This window comes from Odontomachus brunneus, unplaced genomic scaffold (genome assembly GCF_010583005.1).
Source record: "Odontomachus brunneus isolate Ranch 3 - 2012 unplaced genomic scaffold, Obru_v1 Obru_scaffold_001, whole genome shotgun sequence".
Classification (NCBI taxonomy): domain Eukaryota; kingdom Metazoa; phylum Arthropoda; class Insecta; order Hymenoptera; family Formicidae; genus Odontomachus; species Odontomachus brunneus.
In genome coordinates, this window is record NW_022639451.1 from 5072582 (window position 1) to 5092566 (window position 19985).

Below are 19985 nucleotides of genomic sequence, written 5' to 3' on the forward strand. Positions count from 1 at the left end.
TCTCTCTCTCTCTCTCTCTCTCTCTCTCTCTCTCTCTCTCTCTCTCTCTCTCTCTCTCTTTGCTTTGTTGTAGAAACAGCACTACGTTTACCCGTTTCGATAACAGCTTGCTAAACAAGGTCCCTAAGGAGCCAGCCTAGGAGGCCCGCGAATTTCCCGGAGCGCTTCGCGGGATTCCATTACGAGATGGTGGGCGACACACGGGGGTCGTGCTTCCGCCACACCACTGGCACGCGGATGCGTCAATCAGAGGTCGGAGAATTCGGCTGGTTGGTATTGAGCCCGGATAATCGAAAATGTTCATATACCCTTCCAACGAAACGATTGTCAATCAGATTGATCGATAGATTAAGGACCATCCGGGAGCGTGCGGGGGAGAAGAGGGTTCCTCCGCGAATCTTTTGAAATTCGATTTTAGCGCGGCACGGCTTCGACATCACGTTTGAAAACGCCTCTGTCCGGCGTTGACAATTAGCTTATGAATGTCGGTGACAGGTAAAAACACGGATGACCGAGCGGAGTAAAATTACGAGTATCGCTGCAAATTTTAGGCAACGCGCGCCCACGTTCCCGTTTTGCTTTTCCCCGAGGTCTAATCGATACGGGGCGGTCTGAGACCGCTTTGTTAACCTACATATTTTTTTTCACACAAAGTTGTGAACGTAGAAATAGATAGATAGATCAATTTATTATTTATCCATCTATCTATATTCTCAGCTATTGTAAAAAAATAAATAAAAATATAAAAAAAGAGAGATATAACATATTACACGGGAAAAAACTTTTTGGATTGATCAAATTTCTGGTGAAATATGAACAAACTAGAAAATTTCGATTAAAAAGCTACCAGAACTATGTTCAAGTTAACCATAAATCTTGTTAAACGAAATTCTGGTACCTTGAAGCGGAATCTCTGATTTGTTCATACTTCGTCGCACACAGAGATTTGATTAATCCAACCAAATTTTTTTTCCGTATGTGAGAGATTAAAATGATTCATCCTGTTGCAATGGAAAACATATTGTAAATTTATTTTTCTCTTTTTTCTTATAACCGCGATGCTTTTATTCGCCGTCATCATGAATAACACTTCTCGGGAAAAGCGTTATTATTGGGTTGCAGTATTATCGGGTCACACTCTGCCGATACCGCGGAGGAGGATACGCCAATAGTCGTGCTACAAACGGGATAAATTTCATGCCCCGCGGACAGAGAACTCCAAAACGTGCTTAGTTCTTCTGTTTGTTCCGCGCTAGACCGGTACAGTCGAGGTTGACGGCGGCATAGCTCAACGTCAGTGATAACGGGGGATACGTTAGAATGACTATCCATTGCATTAGTTGCCATTGATAAACTGGTTCTGGACGTGACGTCATATGTGTTGGCATCACGGCGAAACCCGGCATTGTTTAGACCGTATGATAAAGTTCCGCAATTCCCGCCGGCAGTTATAATGGTGATTGCTTCGGACGACGAGAGAGCGCCAGAGTAACGTAGTACGTAGAGCGCGAAATTTCAGGCTGCTTTTGTAGCGTTGGAGAAACAAACACGCAAATTCGTACGTGCATATACGTGTCATGTATACGCAATGTATATATACACTTCACACAATACAAAAATACACTCATCGCGCGTCGATGTAGCGTGTCATTATCAACGACTCTCATTGCAGGTTTTTTCATTCTTACAACTCGTTTTATACACTAACGCTTTGAATTCCGATTCATAACATGTGAATATTGAATAGGGAATATTGAATTATTTAGCATGCAGCCGTCGCGTATGAAGATACAAACGCCGTCGTGGCCACCACATGAAGAATATTAATTAGCGGAAACATCTGTGTTAAAAGGACAGATCTCAGTGGCCTTGAACGAAGCTTTCGCTGTTTATATCTCGCAGAAGAAAAACGTGCACTCTTTGAGGCCAATGAGTGGCAGTATGAAAAAGTTCTCGCTGAAGGGCAACGGAGTGTCGAAGGAGTGTTATGCGCGCCGAGAACTTACGAGGTCAGCTGATTTAATGTAGTATGTTAAGAGTCAGCCGCTGATACATGTACCGCTATAAATATGAAAATATATTCGGTAGTTTTAAAGTTATTACACGTGCCGCGCGCGGCGGTGAGAGCAATTATATATCCGGCGGTAATCAAAACACGGGAAAAGTTAACGCACTTTCATATCGATGGAAGTAACTTCGTTCGTTGGCCATTATGGTAAGCTATGCGTCTTCCTCATCGCGCCGACAAGAAATAACACGTATGATGATTCTGAAAACATTAAGTAAATGACATCTTTTACCAAATATCCATTATGTGATTATTAATGAGCGATTATTATTAATTGTCAAGCGACGCGGTTAACAATCTTTCTCCCGACGTTACAGCGTCCGCTATTACGGTATGTTTATGATGTATATCTATGTCGCACGTACTCAAGCATGTGCATCAAGCAGCAATTGAAATGAACTCGCTGAACGATGTGTTGGGAAATGTGTGCGTACTTACGCTCGCCCACATTACATACATTCAAATATGCACGTACGTGAGAACCGCAAATGCGGCTTGAGAGACAAACTCACTTTGCGTGCATATGTGAACTGGAAATTGAAAACTGAAATTGAAAATCAACCTTTTTTGGCAGTTGGGCAATGACAGCCAGATTGCCAATGTTTTAGGCGAATACATAAAACTATTTTTATGTACTTTGAAATTGTTAATTATAGAGCCTAGAAATCTAATTATTTTCTGTTTCGCGAAATTTGTCATCGTGTAAAGTAAAGAACTGAGACTTCTTCTCGCGAAGAAGCGCAATTTTGTCGGCAAACGTCACGTTTATCATCAACGTGCAATTGCCGATTATACCGGGAAAAGAGATTCTCTTCCTCTCGGAAAGGACCTGCTGCAAAATTTAAATTTTCATAACTCCACGTCTCACGTATACGACGATTTAATATTTTGCATTTTACCGTTGCGTTGTTTAGGAACACGGGGGAACATAAATTATGTATACGAATAAATCTGGTTGCGGTGCGTTTCACCGAGTCTCCCTAGGTGGGTGTACGGCGCACGCAGTTTACATCTTCTGCCGCTGTACGCTTACATTTGTATTCGGATAGCAAGACGTTATTTGCGTCTCCGCTTACGACTACGCACATGTGCGGGATCCATCATAGCTTGACAGGGCGAACGTTTATTTTTGCCGTGTAATTCGCACGCGAGAGCGAGATTTAATCCGCTTGCCCCGCGCGCAACTCCATTATAAGCACCACTTAATGTTTGGTAAAATATTGGACACGTCGGGCATCGGATAAATCGTGGCACATAAGTCCGCAGAGACCTTGTGCGATTGAATATTGCTTGCAATATCCGTAAGGGTACCGCGTAATCCGTAATCGTCCGTGTCGCCTCGTCTCGTCACGGTTTGAAGAGGGGTATTTCGTGTATAGGGAAGCAAATTCGCGCGGGATCACGAGCGAGAGCGTTTTCACTTAGCGATTAATTAGCCGTGACACCAGTCTGGTGCTGTTGCCAAAGCGGTGTTAATTGCGAGGTATTCAAGAGATGCTTTAATGAAATTTTGTATGATTAACTTACGGCGAATTTTACACAGGCTGCTCACGTATATGTCTGTCTGTGTGTGTCTGTACGGATATGGACGTGAGCGTTGTATCGCGAACGGGAGAGCGATACAGGGATTCGCAAAACTGTATTACAGCGCGCGCATAAAACCCTCGGGCACACTTTGAAGATTTTAATCGAACAGAACTGCCAGCACGTTTTGCGAGGCGTATCACGGCGGCGCGCACAACAAATTATTCCATTTCTATTATACGCGGTGAATATTTGCCGCGCGCTTATTTTCTCTTCCTGCGGATGTAATAAACCTACCCTCTTGACCTCCGCGCGTAATTAACAAGACGGTAATTAGCAGGAAGTCAGGGGTAGGCGAAGTTTTCGCGAACAAAAACTCTTAACAATACACACCCCGGCCGAGAGACTGCTGGAAATCGAGCTAACATGTCCTTCGGTCTGAAACGCGCAACGTAATACAACGAAAGTATGCGCGTCTCATGCAGTTTCTTGCTATTCATTGCTTCTTACACGGAAGCGCAACGAAGCGTCCGATAGCTAGAAATAGTTTATTCCTGTCGTGTTAACCGCAGCGTTTAAATCCGTCTCTAACGATCGTAGTTTATACATAAATGTTTCGTAATATTTTCCCGGTTCGCTTTCATTAAATCGAATTGAAACTGAGATGTTTATCACAGCGTGCTATTTATAATACGTGCGTCGTGAGTCTCTATTTAAACTCCTCAGTCTTGATGTTCAGTCGGCTTGACATTTTTCCAAGTTTATAATCTGATCTTCTTATATTTAAAGTACATCCAGCATGTTAAACTATTGATTAAAATATGGCAAATTTATTTGTCTTAGTATTTTTTAAGTCTGGCTGCATTGCAAAGTATAAAAGATAACAAATTCTAGAAAAAATATTTTTGTATCCTAGTGATTTTTGAAAAACTTAATAATTTCATAAAATTTTTAAATAGTCTGCCTTGACACTAAGGAGGATATATTTGCTTTACTTTCGTGTAACGTTTATATTGCGAAACAATATGGAGAAATCAACTGCTAATACAAGGTCTGCATAAATGTGGATTCTTTTCTCTCTCTTAATTCAGAGTCACTTTAAATGTTAATCAATGTGATAAAAATAACGAAAAGATAGATAAGTTTGCGCACGTATAAAGGAGATTTTTATTTTCGTACGACTTGCCATATTCGCGCTATTTTAACACCAAGCATCTCTTGGACGTACTGGCGTAAATTTCACTCAAACTTTCAACAACTCCCTCAAAATTATGCATGAAAACCACGTGAAAAGCAGAACAAAAAAGAGAACAAAGATTACAACTTACGGTAAGTAATTTAATAAAGTTTAAATTTTACCGAAATTTGATAAACTTAAATTTTATTCAAATTTATTTTAAGAGAACTCCTTCAAAATTATGCATGAAAATCATGTGATACATAAAACAAAGAAAGGAATAATGATTGAAACTTACGACAAGCGATTCAATAAACTTCAAATCAATTTCTTAGTGATACACATGTCCAATACATAAAATAAAATAAATAAAATAAACGTATTACCGTCGGGGTTATAGACCTGCATTAATTTTCAACCGATTCATCAATCCACGATACAAAATTTCTCCAAGAATTCTCGATGCCAATTGAGCGCGGATCGGTACGTAACTCGCAACATCCTTTCCGCATCTTCCTATTTCAGGCGGCGGCCGTCGCGCGGATCGTTAACCGCCCGGCGCGGTTCTCGCGTAATTAGCGAGGCCACGTGCGAGCGAAACTTGGCCCATAAATTTCGGGAAATGGAAATGGCGTCACGTCCGATCTCTCCCGCGATCTTTCCATCTTTCTCACACGGCGACGCTCTTCTATACCCGCTACCCTTTCCCCGCACGACAGACAGGGCATTAAACGTTATTCTACTTTGCGCGAAATGTCTCTTTCGCGTTCCACGGCCACGGCGAGAAATCGGGGGACTACTCTACTCAGGCTGATCACGTAGAACCCGCGCCGAGGCCAATCTGTTCTCTCCTGCCGTCACGTTTGACGGTTTATGTCAGCCAGGTTGTGCGTCTCTCTATGCGCGAGCCATCTTTCCAACTCCGGCAAGATGTCAATCATGTTTCGTCCCGGGGGTTTCGTCGCCGGAATCCGAATTTTGCGGCTGCTTTATGTCGCCGTACTCGTCGAATCACGGCGTTTCGCAGCGGAATTATGAGGAGGTTCGAATCGGTCCCATTTACCGTTATTTGGGTCACGAAATCGTCGGCTTGCTGTAATTATTCTACGGGCTTTTTATCGCCGATAAATGCTTTTACATCCGATGCTCTCTCACTGCTCGACCCGAGTTACGTATTCGGAGCAATGTCACTTCACTCCGGCACATAAAGCGCTTAATTCGTATGGCCGATATAATTAACCGCTTTTTCTAATTCGCTTATACTTTTGAAGTTCAGTTCGTCGGAACTTATCGCAATTGGCGAATTATCGAACCTTCAATAACCATCGTCAATTACCAATGGAACTTTTCATAGTTTGTGGCTAAACAGCGACTCTGTTCCCGATGTGCGAGACGCATCTTCTTTTATTGTAGAACTTGATCGATTCAAGGAACAGCTTTCGATTTCAACCGCATCTCCTCAGTTACGCGCGCTAACTAATTAGAAAGTGAATCTCATTCGAAATCACCGTATTCGGCATTTCGATAGGGACGTCATTAATCGGCGCGAAAGAATCCGGCCGCCGGGAATTACACAGCGAGACGACCACCGGCGATTATTAAATGACCGCGGTCTCATGAATGTTGGCGAATAAATAATGCGAAATGAATACCGGTGTGACCGCGTTCCCGCAGTTTCGTCGAATTCAAAATCGCGCGTATGTCGAAATGTTTGCCGTTTACCGGCTCGCCGTTTCTCCGGTGTGAGCAAAAGTGGCGGGCGTGCGGTTCGGCGCCTGTTTCGGGCACAGAGACCGGCTTCAAAAATGCTTCGCGTGCCTGTTAGAGGGGCTTTCGAGCGGACGACAAACACGAGACTACAACGGCACTCGGCTGCTCCGGCCATCGTGATTTTCAAACCGTTAACAGCGGCCGCCGCGGCCCGTTGAACAGCGCACGATGCGAATGCCAACAGATTAATGCTAATTTACTCGATATTTACGTTCCTCCTCGACACCGTGGCCGCGCAACATATTTCCATTGTTTTACTACGGTGTGTCAATATTGAATAGCGCACAGCAATGGACTACCGTGATATTTACCATGGTGCTGCGCGGCATAGGCCTCGTAAGCGTGAGCGCACATCACAGGAAGCTCCGACAGAACGCTCGATTATTAAATATGGAATTCGCGAAGCCGGACTTGACGGCGAAATGATATAAAAAAAAAGAGAGAAAGAGAGTACCACTTTGGCCCATCGAAACGTATCGGTCGACACTCGAATCGAGCGTTTCGAGCGACGTGCATCGATGAACATCTTTTTGATTTTTGTAGTGTCTGCATTTTCGAGCCCGCATCCGCGTGGATATTCGGTGTATCGCTCTCGCGTTGATATTTGTATAAAATATTATGTACGACGTGAGTAAATATAAATTTCATGGCGCCCTGCAAAATGCAACAGCATTATCGTTAATGGTGGCGTATAATTCGTAGCGTAAGCACTTAAGTGAATAACCCGGAGAGAAGAGAGGAATATATCCGGTAGTTTAAAATATAATTTATTTTATTTTTATAGCTGGGAGAAAGACAATGTTTGGACACTGCGCGTTGTTGTATCATAAGCTCCTATCGATAAATTTTGACAAAATGTAGCAGAGCAAATTTCTCTCGCCACTTTGGCGATATTAAAATAACACGAAAAAAAAAATAAAAGCAAGAAAGAGAGAGAGAGAGAGAGAGAGAGAGAGAGAGAGAGAGAGAGAGAGAGAGAGAGAGAGAGACGAGAACGCACAAGTTACTTTATCTCATAGATACTTTCGTTGAACGGACGGAAATTCCGATGTATAAATCGAAGGGGCGTAACACACGATTCTCGGGAAATTCTTAAATATCTCGGCCCCGAGGAAATCAAGCGCCACTAGAGACACAACAGGATATTGTGCGAGGAAGCTGTGTCAACAGAGGTCTGAGTTCGGTGCATAATTCAATAGAAGGTGATGTTAAATTCATGTACATAAAATAAAACGGAATACAGATATTAGAATCCCAAGGGACTAAAGCTGATCTATACCTTTCGCGTAAACTGAAGATTTCACCACAGATGAACACGGAACTGAGAAGAATCGCGGCATAAAAATTATACGGACAGTTCTACAGTTAGTGTATTGAATATATAAATAAAGGCAAAATAATAAATACAAGTAAAGGAATAAACAACTAATCGCATGGACATGAGTGGAGAATTCAACCTTCATTGTATATACATATTTCTGTTAAAAAAATTTAGCTAGTACGATAAAGGAAGAGAATTTAGAAAGAGAAAAATAATGTTGCCCGAAACAGTGTCATTTCTTATTACGTCGTGACGTCATGTGTTATACATAAATTGTAGTAATAAACGAGATAGTGTCAATCTGTAATGCATATCTTCTTTTTCTCTCTTTTACGCGCGTGCGCTGTATGGATCTGTTATTTAAAATCTCATGAAGCGTTAAGTTGTTGATTGCACAGCTTTATATCGATCTTTCAATTCGTAATGCGCGTTTTTGTAATTTATCTCGATAAAACGTTTCGATTGCTATTTCCGCGTCTATCTTTTAATCACAACGTAACAAATTTTTTAATTGCCCAGCAAACAATATAATAACAAAGATATATTTCACGTTATATACACAATACTTCGTACTGCCGTTAATAACTTTACTATGCATACTCATTATATAAAACCCGTGATATTATTTTCATAGGAAAAATACATTTTAATAAAATTCGCCATTTTCGACATAGCACGCGTGCTTTCGACATAACACGCATAAAAGAGGTTCCTTTACACGATACAGTTTATTAATTCCTATAAATTTATTACGAATTTTTAGTTAACATTTAACAGGTTATATATTCTTAAATAATACTGTGTGTATATGGATATGGGATCGTGTATATTGTAAATAATTAATAAATAATAATTAATAATTAATAAAAAGTTTATTAAACGCGTGGAACAGATCTTATAGTGTATTAAATATAAAAATATATATCAAATAAGATAAAATATTATGAAATGTAATTCACACGTGTCTCTTTACACGTTGATTTTGTCAGATGTCTATTTCTATTTCACATACAACAGAAACGATGAATACTTAAAGAAAAAAACATTCATTAAATACTGACCTACAAATACCCGAGCATATCGAGGTATAATCAGAATGATCGAAAATCATCTCCCGCCTCTCGGAACGGGAACGTAAGGGATGGAAATGGGGTCCACGGTTTGTTTTCTCAAGAGTTTAAGCAATCCGGAGCATTCAGAATCGCTGACCTAGGTTCGTACAATTCCATTCTGCTTAACCCAAAGCGGTCGGCCGTGCAGTTGTCAATAGAAGTTCGAAGGCACAAACCGATGATGATTGGATTGGTACGGGTAGCAGTGCAAAGACGAATTCCGGGTCAAACTTCAAATCAAATAAAAAAAGTTCTGTGTCTTCGTGCCGCATCACGTTTCTTCGACTCTGATAATTTAAAGATGCAATTTGTCGTCATTGTCCTTTTAGCAACCTGTTAAATTTTATTTGCATTTTACGCGTTCACGCTTTCTACCGAAATGCTTTATCATACATCGTGAACATTTCTAAAATATCTTCTCTATGAGTGTCCAAGCTGATTCTTAATATTCTTTCTGCCTCTCTTCTCTTTTTTCCTTTTCTTTTTTTTTTTTTTAAAGATGTTTTTAGCCTGGATGGAAACAGCTCGTTTCTGCATTTATTCCACGCAGTGAAACGTACAGATTGCGTCACAGTTGCAATTCCTAAGTGATTCCACGATGTATATGCCGCTTCCTTGCTCCTATTTATACGCGGTTGCTCACAGTTCCCAGCGCGCTCGCGGTGTGAATTAATGATTCGCTTTTTTAAACAAGAGATTTCCTCGTGCGCCAGTGCGTCCTATGCCGGGCATTAATTCAGGTTGATAATCTCTTACATCATTTCTCAAGCCGTCGCGCAACGAAACGCGTGCCGCGCGGTGAGTACCTCGCGTACCTTATCTACCGTCAGTACCGGCACTACCTTTGTCGCGTGTCTCTGGAGATTTTTCCAGCCGGGGATGAAATGCAGCTCGCAATTAGATCCACCTAGCGCGGTATTTGCGAAGCTGCTTGCGCGAGATACTTTCCATCTACACAATCTACATCTCCCTCCCGAGGTCGCCTTCTTTCTTTTTTCTTTCTATTTTCCTCTTTCGCTACCTTTTTCTTTCTCTCTACGTCGAGAGCATTTTTGCACAAGTTATTACTCGTTGCAAGTTACATTGTCGCGTTTAGGTCATCGACATGGTGCGTCATTGGGTGGCCAGAGGGGAGAGAGATGCGTGATTCGTTCGGCAGGCACGACAGAAAAACCGCCGCGAATGCGAGAATGTACGAATTCATAAAAGTTTCGGCAGTTTCATTTTTCCGCGTTAATTCCGCTCACTCACGCGACTCGCCGGGATATATGACGACACGTTGGCATCGACTAGAATTGCTGCCGTCTGCCAATCCAATTATTCCATAATCAGTCAACCAATAGGGCCAGAGGCTGTCCGGCCTCCTCGTGTTTATTTCAAATCATAAACATAATTCAATTATATCGGTAATTTCGTCCGATGCTTGATCGATCAAGATACAAGGGTGGTCCTTCACCACAAAAGCTCGATGTATCTGCGGTCTCGATGACATGATACGTCATCATCCCTCATCGTTCGTTAGTATCTGTGAGGAATCGTTTTATTTTCACATGGAGTAGAGGGTAGAAGTGTGTACAGTTATATCTCTTTAAGCGAGGCACTGCTAAATATTTGAGGATTCTATTTGAAAAGCGACTGCGCGCGCAAAGAGATATTTTAGAAACGTTCCCCGCGACTTTCGCGCGCACGAGAAAAAGAAAAGGCTTTTATTTTTAGTCGAATAAATTACGCGTCGCTTAAACGCACCGTTCGCTTGGCGCACCGCCACCGCGACTTTAATGAAGAAAAATCTCGCGCGTCGCGTATCCTTTGGATAGCATCATAACCCCGTTGGCCGTATCGGGCCAACTAGTTTAATCTGTTTTAAGGCAATATATCATTGCGAACGCTTATTCCACAGTCTGTCAGTTCTTCCAGCGCAAAAGAACAATGCTGTGAGATTTATATGGAAATTTGCCGCTCCTCTTATATTTCATGTATTTTAGTCGGAGATATCTGGGGCGAAAAAAAAATATATCTATACAGCATATGTCATCTCTTCAAGCCTGGATCGTGAGCATTTTTGTCCGCTATACGATTTGCATTGTAGATTTAACAGGAAAGAGGCACGTGGAAAAGTGCGCGCAGATAAGGTCATAGTTATGCAACGCAACGTCAACGTCAAAATTATTAGATCGTTACACATAAAATATGGGTCTTGTATGAACCATATTTTTGCGCTAATTTCAATGATCATATATGTTCAATTGAAATAATTATTTTTCGTATATTTTTCGTATATTTCTCACATCTTTCTAATTGAAAGAGAAAAAGAGAGGAAGAAAATGAATGTCATAACTATTATATAATTTTTCTCTTTTTCGAAGATAGATGAACTGCAAGAAGCTTTATTGTATTTAGTAAAATTTAATTTACGTAAATTACACACATCTGCAATTACATTAATACATTTCTAATTTATTAGATTTTGTGACTAAAAATCATCTCTATTTCAAGGTTTAAGTGGATGGAGACATTTTTTTCTTTTTTAATATTCGATTCTTGCAGCTAAGGAAGAACATGCAACACTACGCTTTATATACGACGAATTCTGCCTTCTACGATATTAGCATACTTGTAACGTTTGTGGATCAATTCCTATGCGGCCTACAAAAAGAAATGAAGATAGGCAACAAACGACGGGACGGAACCTTAGTAAAAGTATCGGGTAATTTTATGCGATAAATGTCAAGTCATAAGTAATCAAACCGCTCTCTGAATTAAGGCGCTTCAACACGAAATCGTGGAGAACAACATAGTGCGTGTAAGCACGGTAGAATTTCGCGGTGGATCTGTAGTTGCAGAGGCAGAGCTTCACCGACGCTGCTTGGCGGTTGGTTAAGTAACGAGCGGTGCATATTTAGCCGTGGCTTCTCTGCAGAGACATGCAAATGTACAGCGATGGCTCCTCTCGGTTGGTTGCCTCTATACTACGTGAAATATACTCCGCTTCATGCTTAATCAAGATTTCGCCGGCCATTATACTCCAGAGAACCATTCTTCATAAAATTTTGCATTTTGACGAATTTCCAATGCGTGAAGTATTGATACAACGTACAAAATGCAACTAATGCACTTTTATTTATATTTAAAAATTTCTACCTGTAATTTTTTATTATCGCGGTATTTTTTAATCTTGAAAAAGTTTGGCATATTTTTACGTGGAATGCACTATTTTTCATGATAAAACCGTAATTGATTTAGAATAATCGTACAATTTATTTTAAAATAAAAGATATCTCATTCCACCAAATAATTTTCTATTCTAGAAAACAGCAAACATGAATTTCATATCTAAACGAAATCATTCTTTTTTTTAAACAATTTCTTATTTGATGCTACATTATCTCGATTAATGGGGAAAAATAGGGCATTTCGTATCGCGACGTATATGTAACAAAAGAGTATAATATTAATTTGTCAAAGAGTTTTCGACTTTAACAGGTAAATAGAGAACGTGGATTAGCCTGATTAATATCGTACCGTATTTTGGAATTTGCGTACAGACGCCAACGGGGATGAGAAGTATGCACAATGATCCGAAGTGTTTCATCTTACTGGATTATCTTGAGTAAATAGGACAAGCGTAGCTCGTGAGAAAGAATATACGCGAGAGCGATTCCCTCCGTATCGTTACATGTATATTATTATGAACTTTGATCGTTGTGGAAAAGATTAGAGCAAAAGAAAATGCTAATTTTTATACGGATATATTAGATTGCATGTGTATAATCTTAGCGATTCAGCGATTTCTCAACAATTTTGCATTTATACACAAATATCGGGCAAAAATGGTTATGCGAACATACATTACATAAATACCGCGTTTTGTGTTTTGCTCGTTGATTACATTTATTTCATTTAAAATGTTTTTTTACTAAATCAACACAGGCGTACCCTATGCGCGCACCATTTAGCTAGTAACTTTATAAAGTATTTTTATTCGAAACAATGATGAAAATATTGCCACTTGAAATCGTAAGACTGAATATTTCCTCTCTTTTCTATTTTTATCTATCTCACAATATGCTTTTTTAGAGAGGATGCTTTGACCTTTCGCTCGAATGCGCATGAATTTTTTGATCAACCTGGAATTTGTTTTTGCACAGGAAAACTTGGATGAGACCATTTTTGAACGCAAATATTGAATTATTAATATTAAATATGCTGACAACTGTGTGTGTGTGTGTGTGATAAAAGAGCTACGTTGAAATTAAATTACTTTGAAATTAACTGAAAAATGTAATTCTGATATTGATTTGTGTTTCTCGCGCTTTATTTTGAAAAATGCGTGCATTGAAAATTTATTTATAACTAGATATATCAATAATATTTCCTTTATTTGTATATTCGGAACGTGGACGTGTACATTATATATCTAATGTCTCTTGCTGCCACTGCATCGCGGACAACAAGCGGGATACTCGGAATGACGATCTCCTAGGTGTAGTCCCGCGTCTTTGTCACAGCTACATCTGATGCAGGTAACCATGATATATGTTAATTGTATGTTAACAACTAAACATTTTAATGGTACGTAATGTATATGCAACAGTATAAAGCCGCATTATATGTCGCACTTACTCTTGTACGTTGTATTTATTCTGCGACGTACATGTCACTTTCACACATCTTTGCCTATCTGCTCCAGAAAGTACCTCTCTGTTGCAGTTTTCTGAAATAATTTTCGTGATATACCGAAATTCGAGAGGAGAAAACAATGATAAAATTCTCTTATCCTTTAGAAAAATTTCAAATGTATATATATATACACGTATTGTTGATTGTTCTCACAAACTAGAGGGGAAGTCAAGATTATCAAAAAATAAATTTGCTCACCGTATTTCGGCACTTGCATCGAATATTGCACGAGTATGAGGAAGATGCAGAATAATGCGAGATACTTCATTGTGAGATGTATGTTGCTGCACGGGAGAGATTCAACGAACTACTTGAGGGATCACAATGTCGAACTAAATTTATACGGTACCGCGCATAATCGTAAATGCGAGGTCACGGGAGTGGAGATAAGGCCATAAAAATGGTTGCATCCTATACTAGACTGTCGCCTCATCGTAAGATATGATTTTTTACAGTCGTACTTGGAGTTCTTTTTTACGTGCACTTGCTCTGTAGAGCCAGCCTGTGCAGTTCGCGTGATAAATATGTCAATAAGTCAAAGCAGGTCGACACAAGGCGAGGTTGGAGAAGTTGTGATTTTTTCAGATAAATTTCTTTTTGTCGTTACTTGACTATATAATGATAGAAACTTGAAATATCGTTGAAACGTTGAAACGTTGAAACGTTTTTTTCCATCGTATCTTCCGGGAATTTGTAATTCAGTTGAATGTACATCGAACAAGATATCCATAAGAACATTTGAGAGATATTCAAAGATTTTAACACATTATCAGACATTTCCGTTGAGCAAGAATATTAATAGACGATGAGATCATTTCACCAATAGAACGAATTTTCTCTATGTATTTAAGTGACTAATGAAAGATTCATTTAATGACAATATAATATATTTAATATATTTACCGTGATAATCGATTTAATAGCCAGTTAAGTAAATCAATACACCGAGAATTATTGGCAGTGCGCCGACATCAGTGTCAATTACAATTTTCCGAGCGGCAGCGGGCGAGCCGACTCGGATTAAATGGGACAATGTTAAATATCGGGAGTTCGCGCACGCATTCTGTAAGTGGTGTTCTCAAGGGGCATTTTTGGGCTCGCTCGCGAAGAAACGGCAAGAAAGAACGCACTCAGAGCTGCTCTATATTGCGGATATGTCGTCGAGGTAGGTGAGTCCATTCCCAGGGCTTTGTTGAACGGGATTGGTACCGCGCCCAGGGGACATGCCGAGCTAGAAGATCTCTATTATGTCAAGGTAGGGCGAAATGAGCTTCTTGGGACTTTCGTTTCGTTTCTTCTCGCCCGAACGGCCAATCGCTCAATAGGAATCATTTCGCCTGCAACGACAGATTTAGGTTTGCCAAAGGAAACTTAACAAACGTCCCTTGATTGCGCGTCTCTAACGCGGTAGCGCTTAATATCGGGATGCAAACTACGAAAAGGATTCCTCTGAATGTCGCTCGAGATTTTCGATATCGTGAACTGTGGATGCGCACCTTTTGGGAAGATTATTGTCGACTGAAAGGACGAAATATTAAATGGTTCGCGATTTAGTTGGAAATATGCATGATTCGCGATAGAAGTGGCATGCAGAAACGCGCACATAGTGCACAAAAGGCCACAGGAATCAATAAGTTATCAATAGTGCAGACAGCTGTGCATAGAGAAATAGAGGCAAGTAGGTAGGGAGGGAGAGAGAGAAAGAGAAAGGCAAATAAGATAGGCGTTATTAGCAAGTTGCGTTTGATAAACAGAATATTCACTCGTTCGACCATTCGTGGTCGCAATGACGGCGACAAATTCAACCTGCGATTTATCCCGCCGCGAAAATCCCTTAGACGAACGCGGTTTCGGCGCGGCGTTTCAGTGAGAAAGAACGTTTGAATTACAGCGAGATGTTGACGCGCATATCGTTGTAAATTTCAGAATCGCAAGATAGAGATACAATGCATCGCTCGCTTCTATTCTGAGAACGCGCGATTTGTTATCGCGTCGGCGATGAAATATTCGCACGTGAGCCAGGGAGGAACGTCAAGGCGTTCAGAAATATTCACCGGGATTCGCATACGTTATCCGTTAGATTACCGCTGCCGTGACAAAAATTCGCGATACGCGACTCTCGCCAAAACTCTGTCTATCGCGACGTGGAAGCGCGGTGTTCGCGAGCGTTTCTCCGATCCTTTGAAATTGGACGCGCGTTTATCGCGCGCGCAGATACACTCACGAGTGCTTCGTGAAACTTTAACGCGTCACGTCAAATGGCAAATGAGATGCGTCTGTGCGTGCCGTAACAAGGAATCGGCGTTCGGTTGGTCGCGTGCGAATTTCGAGTCGAGCCGGGTCGGGCAAAATCCATTGCGAAATCCGGCCCGCGACGGACTCGTAAATAATCAACAGCTCTCCGGTGCCGCGACCCGACAACAATATTGTAACACTGGCTCCGCCGTCGCTGATAACGTGCGATTGACAGGGTGCTCTCTATCGGTGCGCGTCCCATCTTCATCCGCGTGACAGTCGCCGCTGCAGCTGCACTGGTAGCGTGCGATTCGTATAACGTGAAGATCCCCGACGTCCACGGCCGCGTAATCATTTTGGCTTTTCGGCGGCAATAGCTCGTCGCCGTCGTTGATACACGAGAAGAACAAATTGCTGTTGTTCTCTCTCAAGACTCGTTCCGGCAGCACGGTCGCGTACTTCTCGCACGTATCCTGCGCGTTCGCCACCTCTCGTCGGGCTTCCTGCGACAGATTTGCACGAATTATCGCGCTGCGCCGCGAATAACACGAGTTACTTCGCGCTGAAAACCCCGCGATCCGCTCGTTCTTTTTACATGCGTCAATTTGACAATGCCATCGACTTCTTCTGGCGCGACGCTTCGATATTTCATCGCCGCCACCACCGCCGCCGTCGCTTTTTACTCAGCACGGCCACGGTAAAAAATAAAGCAGACTATTGGCGTCGTGGCGTTCTTACCGCGATCTCCGATTCGCTCTGTTTGTCTTCGACGAGCTCCCGCAATTTCTGCAGAGCCGCCTTGTGCGCGCTCCTCGCTTTTTCGTATTCCGAATAAACGTCCTCGGTAAGGCTCTTGTATCCGTACGCGCCAGCTGCGCTGGTATTGCCATCTCGCCCGTAAGAGCTACCGCCGAGGAACCAGACGGTGTATCCTCGCAAAATTGGATATTGCTTCGTACGCATGCACCAATATAAGGAGAAGTAGAGAGCGAGTTCCTGATTGGGCCCACTTTGGGCGGAATGCGCATCGCCGAGATGAACGGTCGGTCGACCTCCCAGCAGGAGGCACAGCCCGAGAGCCCATTTGTCCTCGGTGGGAAACAGCTCCCACACCTTCTGATCGGTCAGCGAGCACACCGGGCTCTCCTTCATCTGTTCATACAACTCCAACCTGGTAATTTTCCTCTCGACCGCCAGGATCATTAGCGCCGCGATCTTCGCGTACTCCTGCGCGAATTCGTGAACGGTGCCGCTGCAGGTGGACCCTAATTTCAAGGGGGACAGTCCCAGTCGCAGGACCTGTGTCGCCATGTGCGCCATTGCGTCCGCGTTGCACGCGATCACGTATTGCTCCACGAACTTGTACCTGCTGTTCTCATTCAATTGGGCATCGGCCGGCGTTTCCGCGGACTTCGGCGTCCCTAATACCTCGCGAACGCTCTGCGATACTTTGTCGAGAAGTTTGTACTTCTTCAGGACGGCCAGGCCCCTTTGGTCCTTCTGCTCGTAAACGCATGGACCGCCTCCCAATTGTTCCGGCGGTTCTGCTGACACGTCAGACGTGAAGAGGGTGATGACTTTAGCCGGATAAGCCAGACGCGCTAGATCGCCGCCTGGAAATTTTTCTCCTATTGTATCCACCGTTCGTGTCGCGATTATTCTATTGGATAAACTTGTTTTCGGTAGGGCTCAACGCAATTTGTTCGCTCGTTCCCGTCAGAAACGCGAGGAGACACGTGTATGTTACGGGACACGTTGTCGATCGATCGAAAGCAAGTTTTTCTCGGTAATATTATCGCTGGCAGAAAGTGGAGAGCAGAGAGAGAAAGAGAGAGGAAAATTTACTCTAAAAATAAATCTACCTAAATGTCTTATCTAACGTAGATTTACATTCTTTTTAGATTTAACGTTACGGAATCTTAAGTTAGTCGTACGTTAATCAAATCGTTGGATATAGGTCATTATTACGATCGAGATAAGTGAATCTCAATAGCGACAAAGTTAGTCATGAGGACAATGGAATTAGGCCGTCCGTTAGATTACATTCGTGTCTCTAACGGGATTACGCCGAGACCTCCGAAGGAACAGCGGGGGGCGAAATGCGAGTTAGTAAAACTTCCATCGGCGATTAATAAAATTCTCTCGCACCTGACTGAACCACTTACCTCTTATCGCAGAAAGTTTATTCCTCACGATATTGATTTCTCCGGGAGTCGCGTTAGCAGCTTTTAACCTGTTGAGAACTCTTAACTTATCTCTCAGTGTAATTGTATCCTGCGGGCAGCACAAGAGATCGTCGGAATCTCGCGACAGCATAACTATCAGTAGATCGCGTTTCTTCAGTCGTTTACAGTAATTCGCGATTTTCCGCGCGATATCTACCGCCCCGTCGTCCGGTAGTCCGTCCGTCCCGACCTCGACGAAGTTTATACGACTGTCCAACTTCGGAAACGCTTCCGGGTAGCTCCACATCGTAGAGATCGACTTGCGAGGCACCACTATAAATCCTTTTTTCAATTGTCTGCCGACTATCCTCTCGAACGCCGTGCTCATGACACCTGCTTCCTTGCCCCAGCCGACGATATGCAAATTATTCTTTATTTTATACTTGGCGTCTTTAATTGTCATCGTCGCGCGACCGTCGTACTTGATCTTCTCTGATACAATCGCCGACGGCTGAATGGACTTTATACCTGCTTCGATAATGCTACGTAGATCTTGCCGGATCTGCAGTTATTAATAGCATCGGGAAAGGTGCTTAAAAAGTGCATGCGTTATTCCGTTATCGTGAATATACAATATTATAATATTAATATTATGACACCGGACTGTGCCATTGTGATAATATTAACTTTTTCACGATAGGGGATAGAAATGAAAGGTCTCATCAATAATTTATAAGAATCGTTGATAAATGTTATTGCAAGTCTGGAAGGTAACATCTGTGTCTTTTCAAAAAAAAATTAGTATGTACGAAGGTTTTATCTGATACGTGTATTATTTAAAATAATCAGGGAATTCAATTGCGAATGGATAATAATAATTTTTATGCAAAACGAAATAATGAAAAAATAGATTGCGCTGCAACCTGCACCATCGCTTTCTCGCCGCGCAATTTTTTCGCATCCCTGATCTCTTTCCGTCGAATACTCTCTTCCATATCGAGACGCGCATTTTCTATCGCTTTCCTCTCGAATCGTCTACTCTTTAAGGAAAGTTCCACCTCGTTTATGACTTTCTGTCTCTTCGCTTCCATCGCCGCGACTTTCCGCGCTGTTTTTTCTAGTTTCGACGGATCGATCACTTTTTGCTTGCGTTCCTTGGCTTGTCGCATGATTTAACAGTGTTCTTTCTTTTTCATTATGTTTTAAAATGTAAGATGGGATTGTGCAGGATGTAACGGGACATAATTGGGTGTTTACATTTTAGGTTACTAGGCTGAATGTAATTTCAAGTTTGGCCTGAATATGCGGCAGGTGAAAACAGTGCGATGATTTTTTGTTTATTTCACTTTTACTTGTCCCATTTTCTTTTGAGGACTTTTATTTCGTGCTGCTAACTGTAAAGAATTCGTTTGTCCTTTAATTTGTACTAATTGAAAAAAAAAGAAAAATCGTCCAATTTGTCGCTAAGTTGCATTAGTTGAAAATTAAAAGGTCTCGTAACTAACCGTTATATAATACTAATTGGAAATTAGAAGGTCTGCTTGACTTGTTAAGTCGTGCTATTATCGAAAGTTCCCATTTGGGACGGTGGCGAATCGTAGCGGATATTTTAGAAACTACATTCCTAAGTAACAGGGAAGAGCACACTGCTAACGTTGATCGACTGTCGAAACTCGAGAGCTGAATAGGAAGCAGCCATTAGTTACTGGCAGTCGAGTTCGCTACCAGTATCAGCAACACTGCTTTGTTACTCACTGAATTTAATGTTATTGCCGTGATATTAACAGTAAAGAACGATGCAATTAATGAGATAAAAATTCGAGATAACGGCCACGTTCTGTTATTTATTACTAGTTATCATTTATTCAATCTTATTCAAAGGTAAAATAACGTTGCTACTAATACTGGCAGTGAATAACTGTACGTTTTTGAT

The 19985-nt window shown here is 41.7% G+C and overlaps 1 protein-coding gene across 2 annotated transcripts; it reads right to left on the bottom strand.

The window, feature by feature from the left end:
• Positions 1–13332: 13332 nt before the first annotated feature.
• Positions 13333–19922, bottom strand: LOC116843459 (glycerate kinase-like). 2 transcript variants are annotated; one of them, XM_032815130.1, is made up of 6 exons: positions 18976–19922; positions 18053–18614; positions 16626–17500; positions 13851–14989; positions 13596–13686; positions 13333–13486 (listed from the first exon to the last, which is right to left on the bottom strand). In XM_032815130.1, the coding sequence occupies exons 1-4, from the start codon at positions 19219–19221 to the stop codon at positions 14981–14983; spliced, it is 1692 nt and encodes a 563-aa protein (XP_032671021.1). In that variant the 5' UTR covers positions 19222–19922; the 3' UTR covers positions 13333–13486; positions 13596–13686; positions 13851–14980. The 2 variants fall into 2 exon arrangements, with proteins under 2 accessions (XP_032671021.1, XP_032670186.1); XM_032814295.1 differs by having other exon boundaries at positions 13851–16390.
• Positions 19923–19985: the final 63 nt, after the last annotated feature.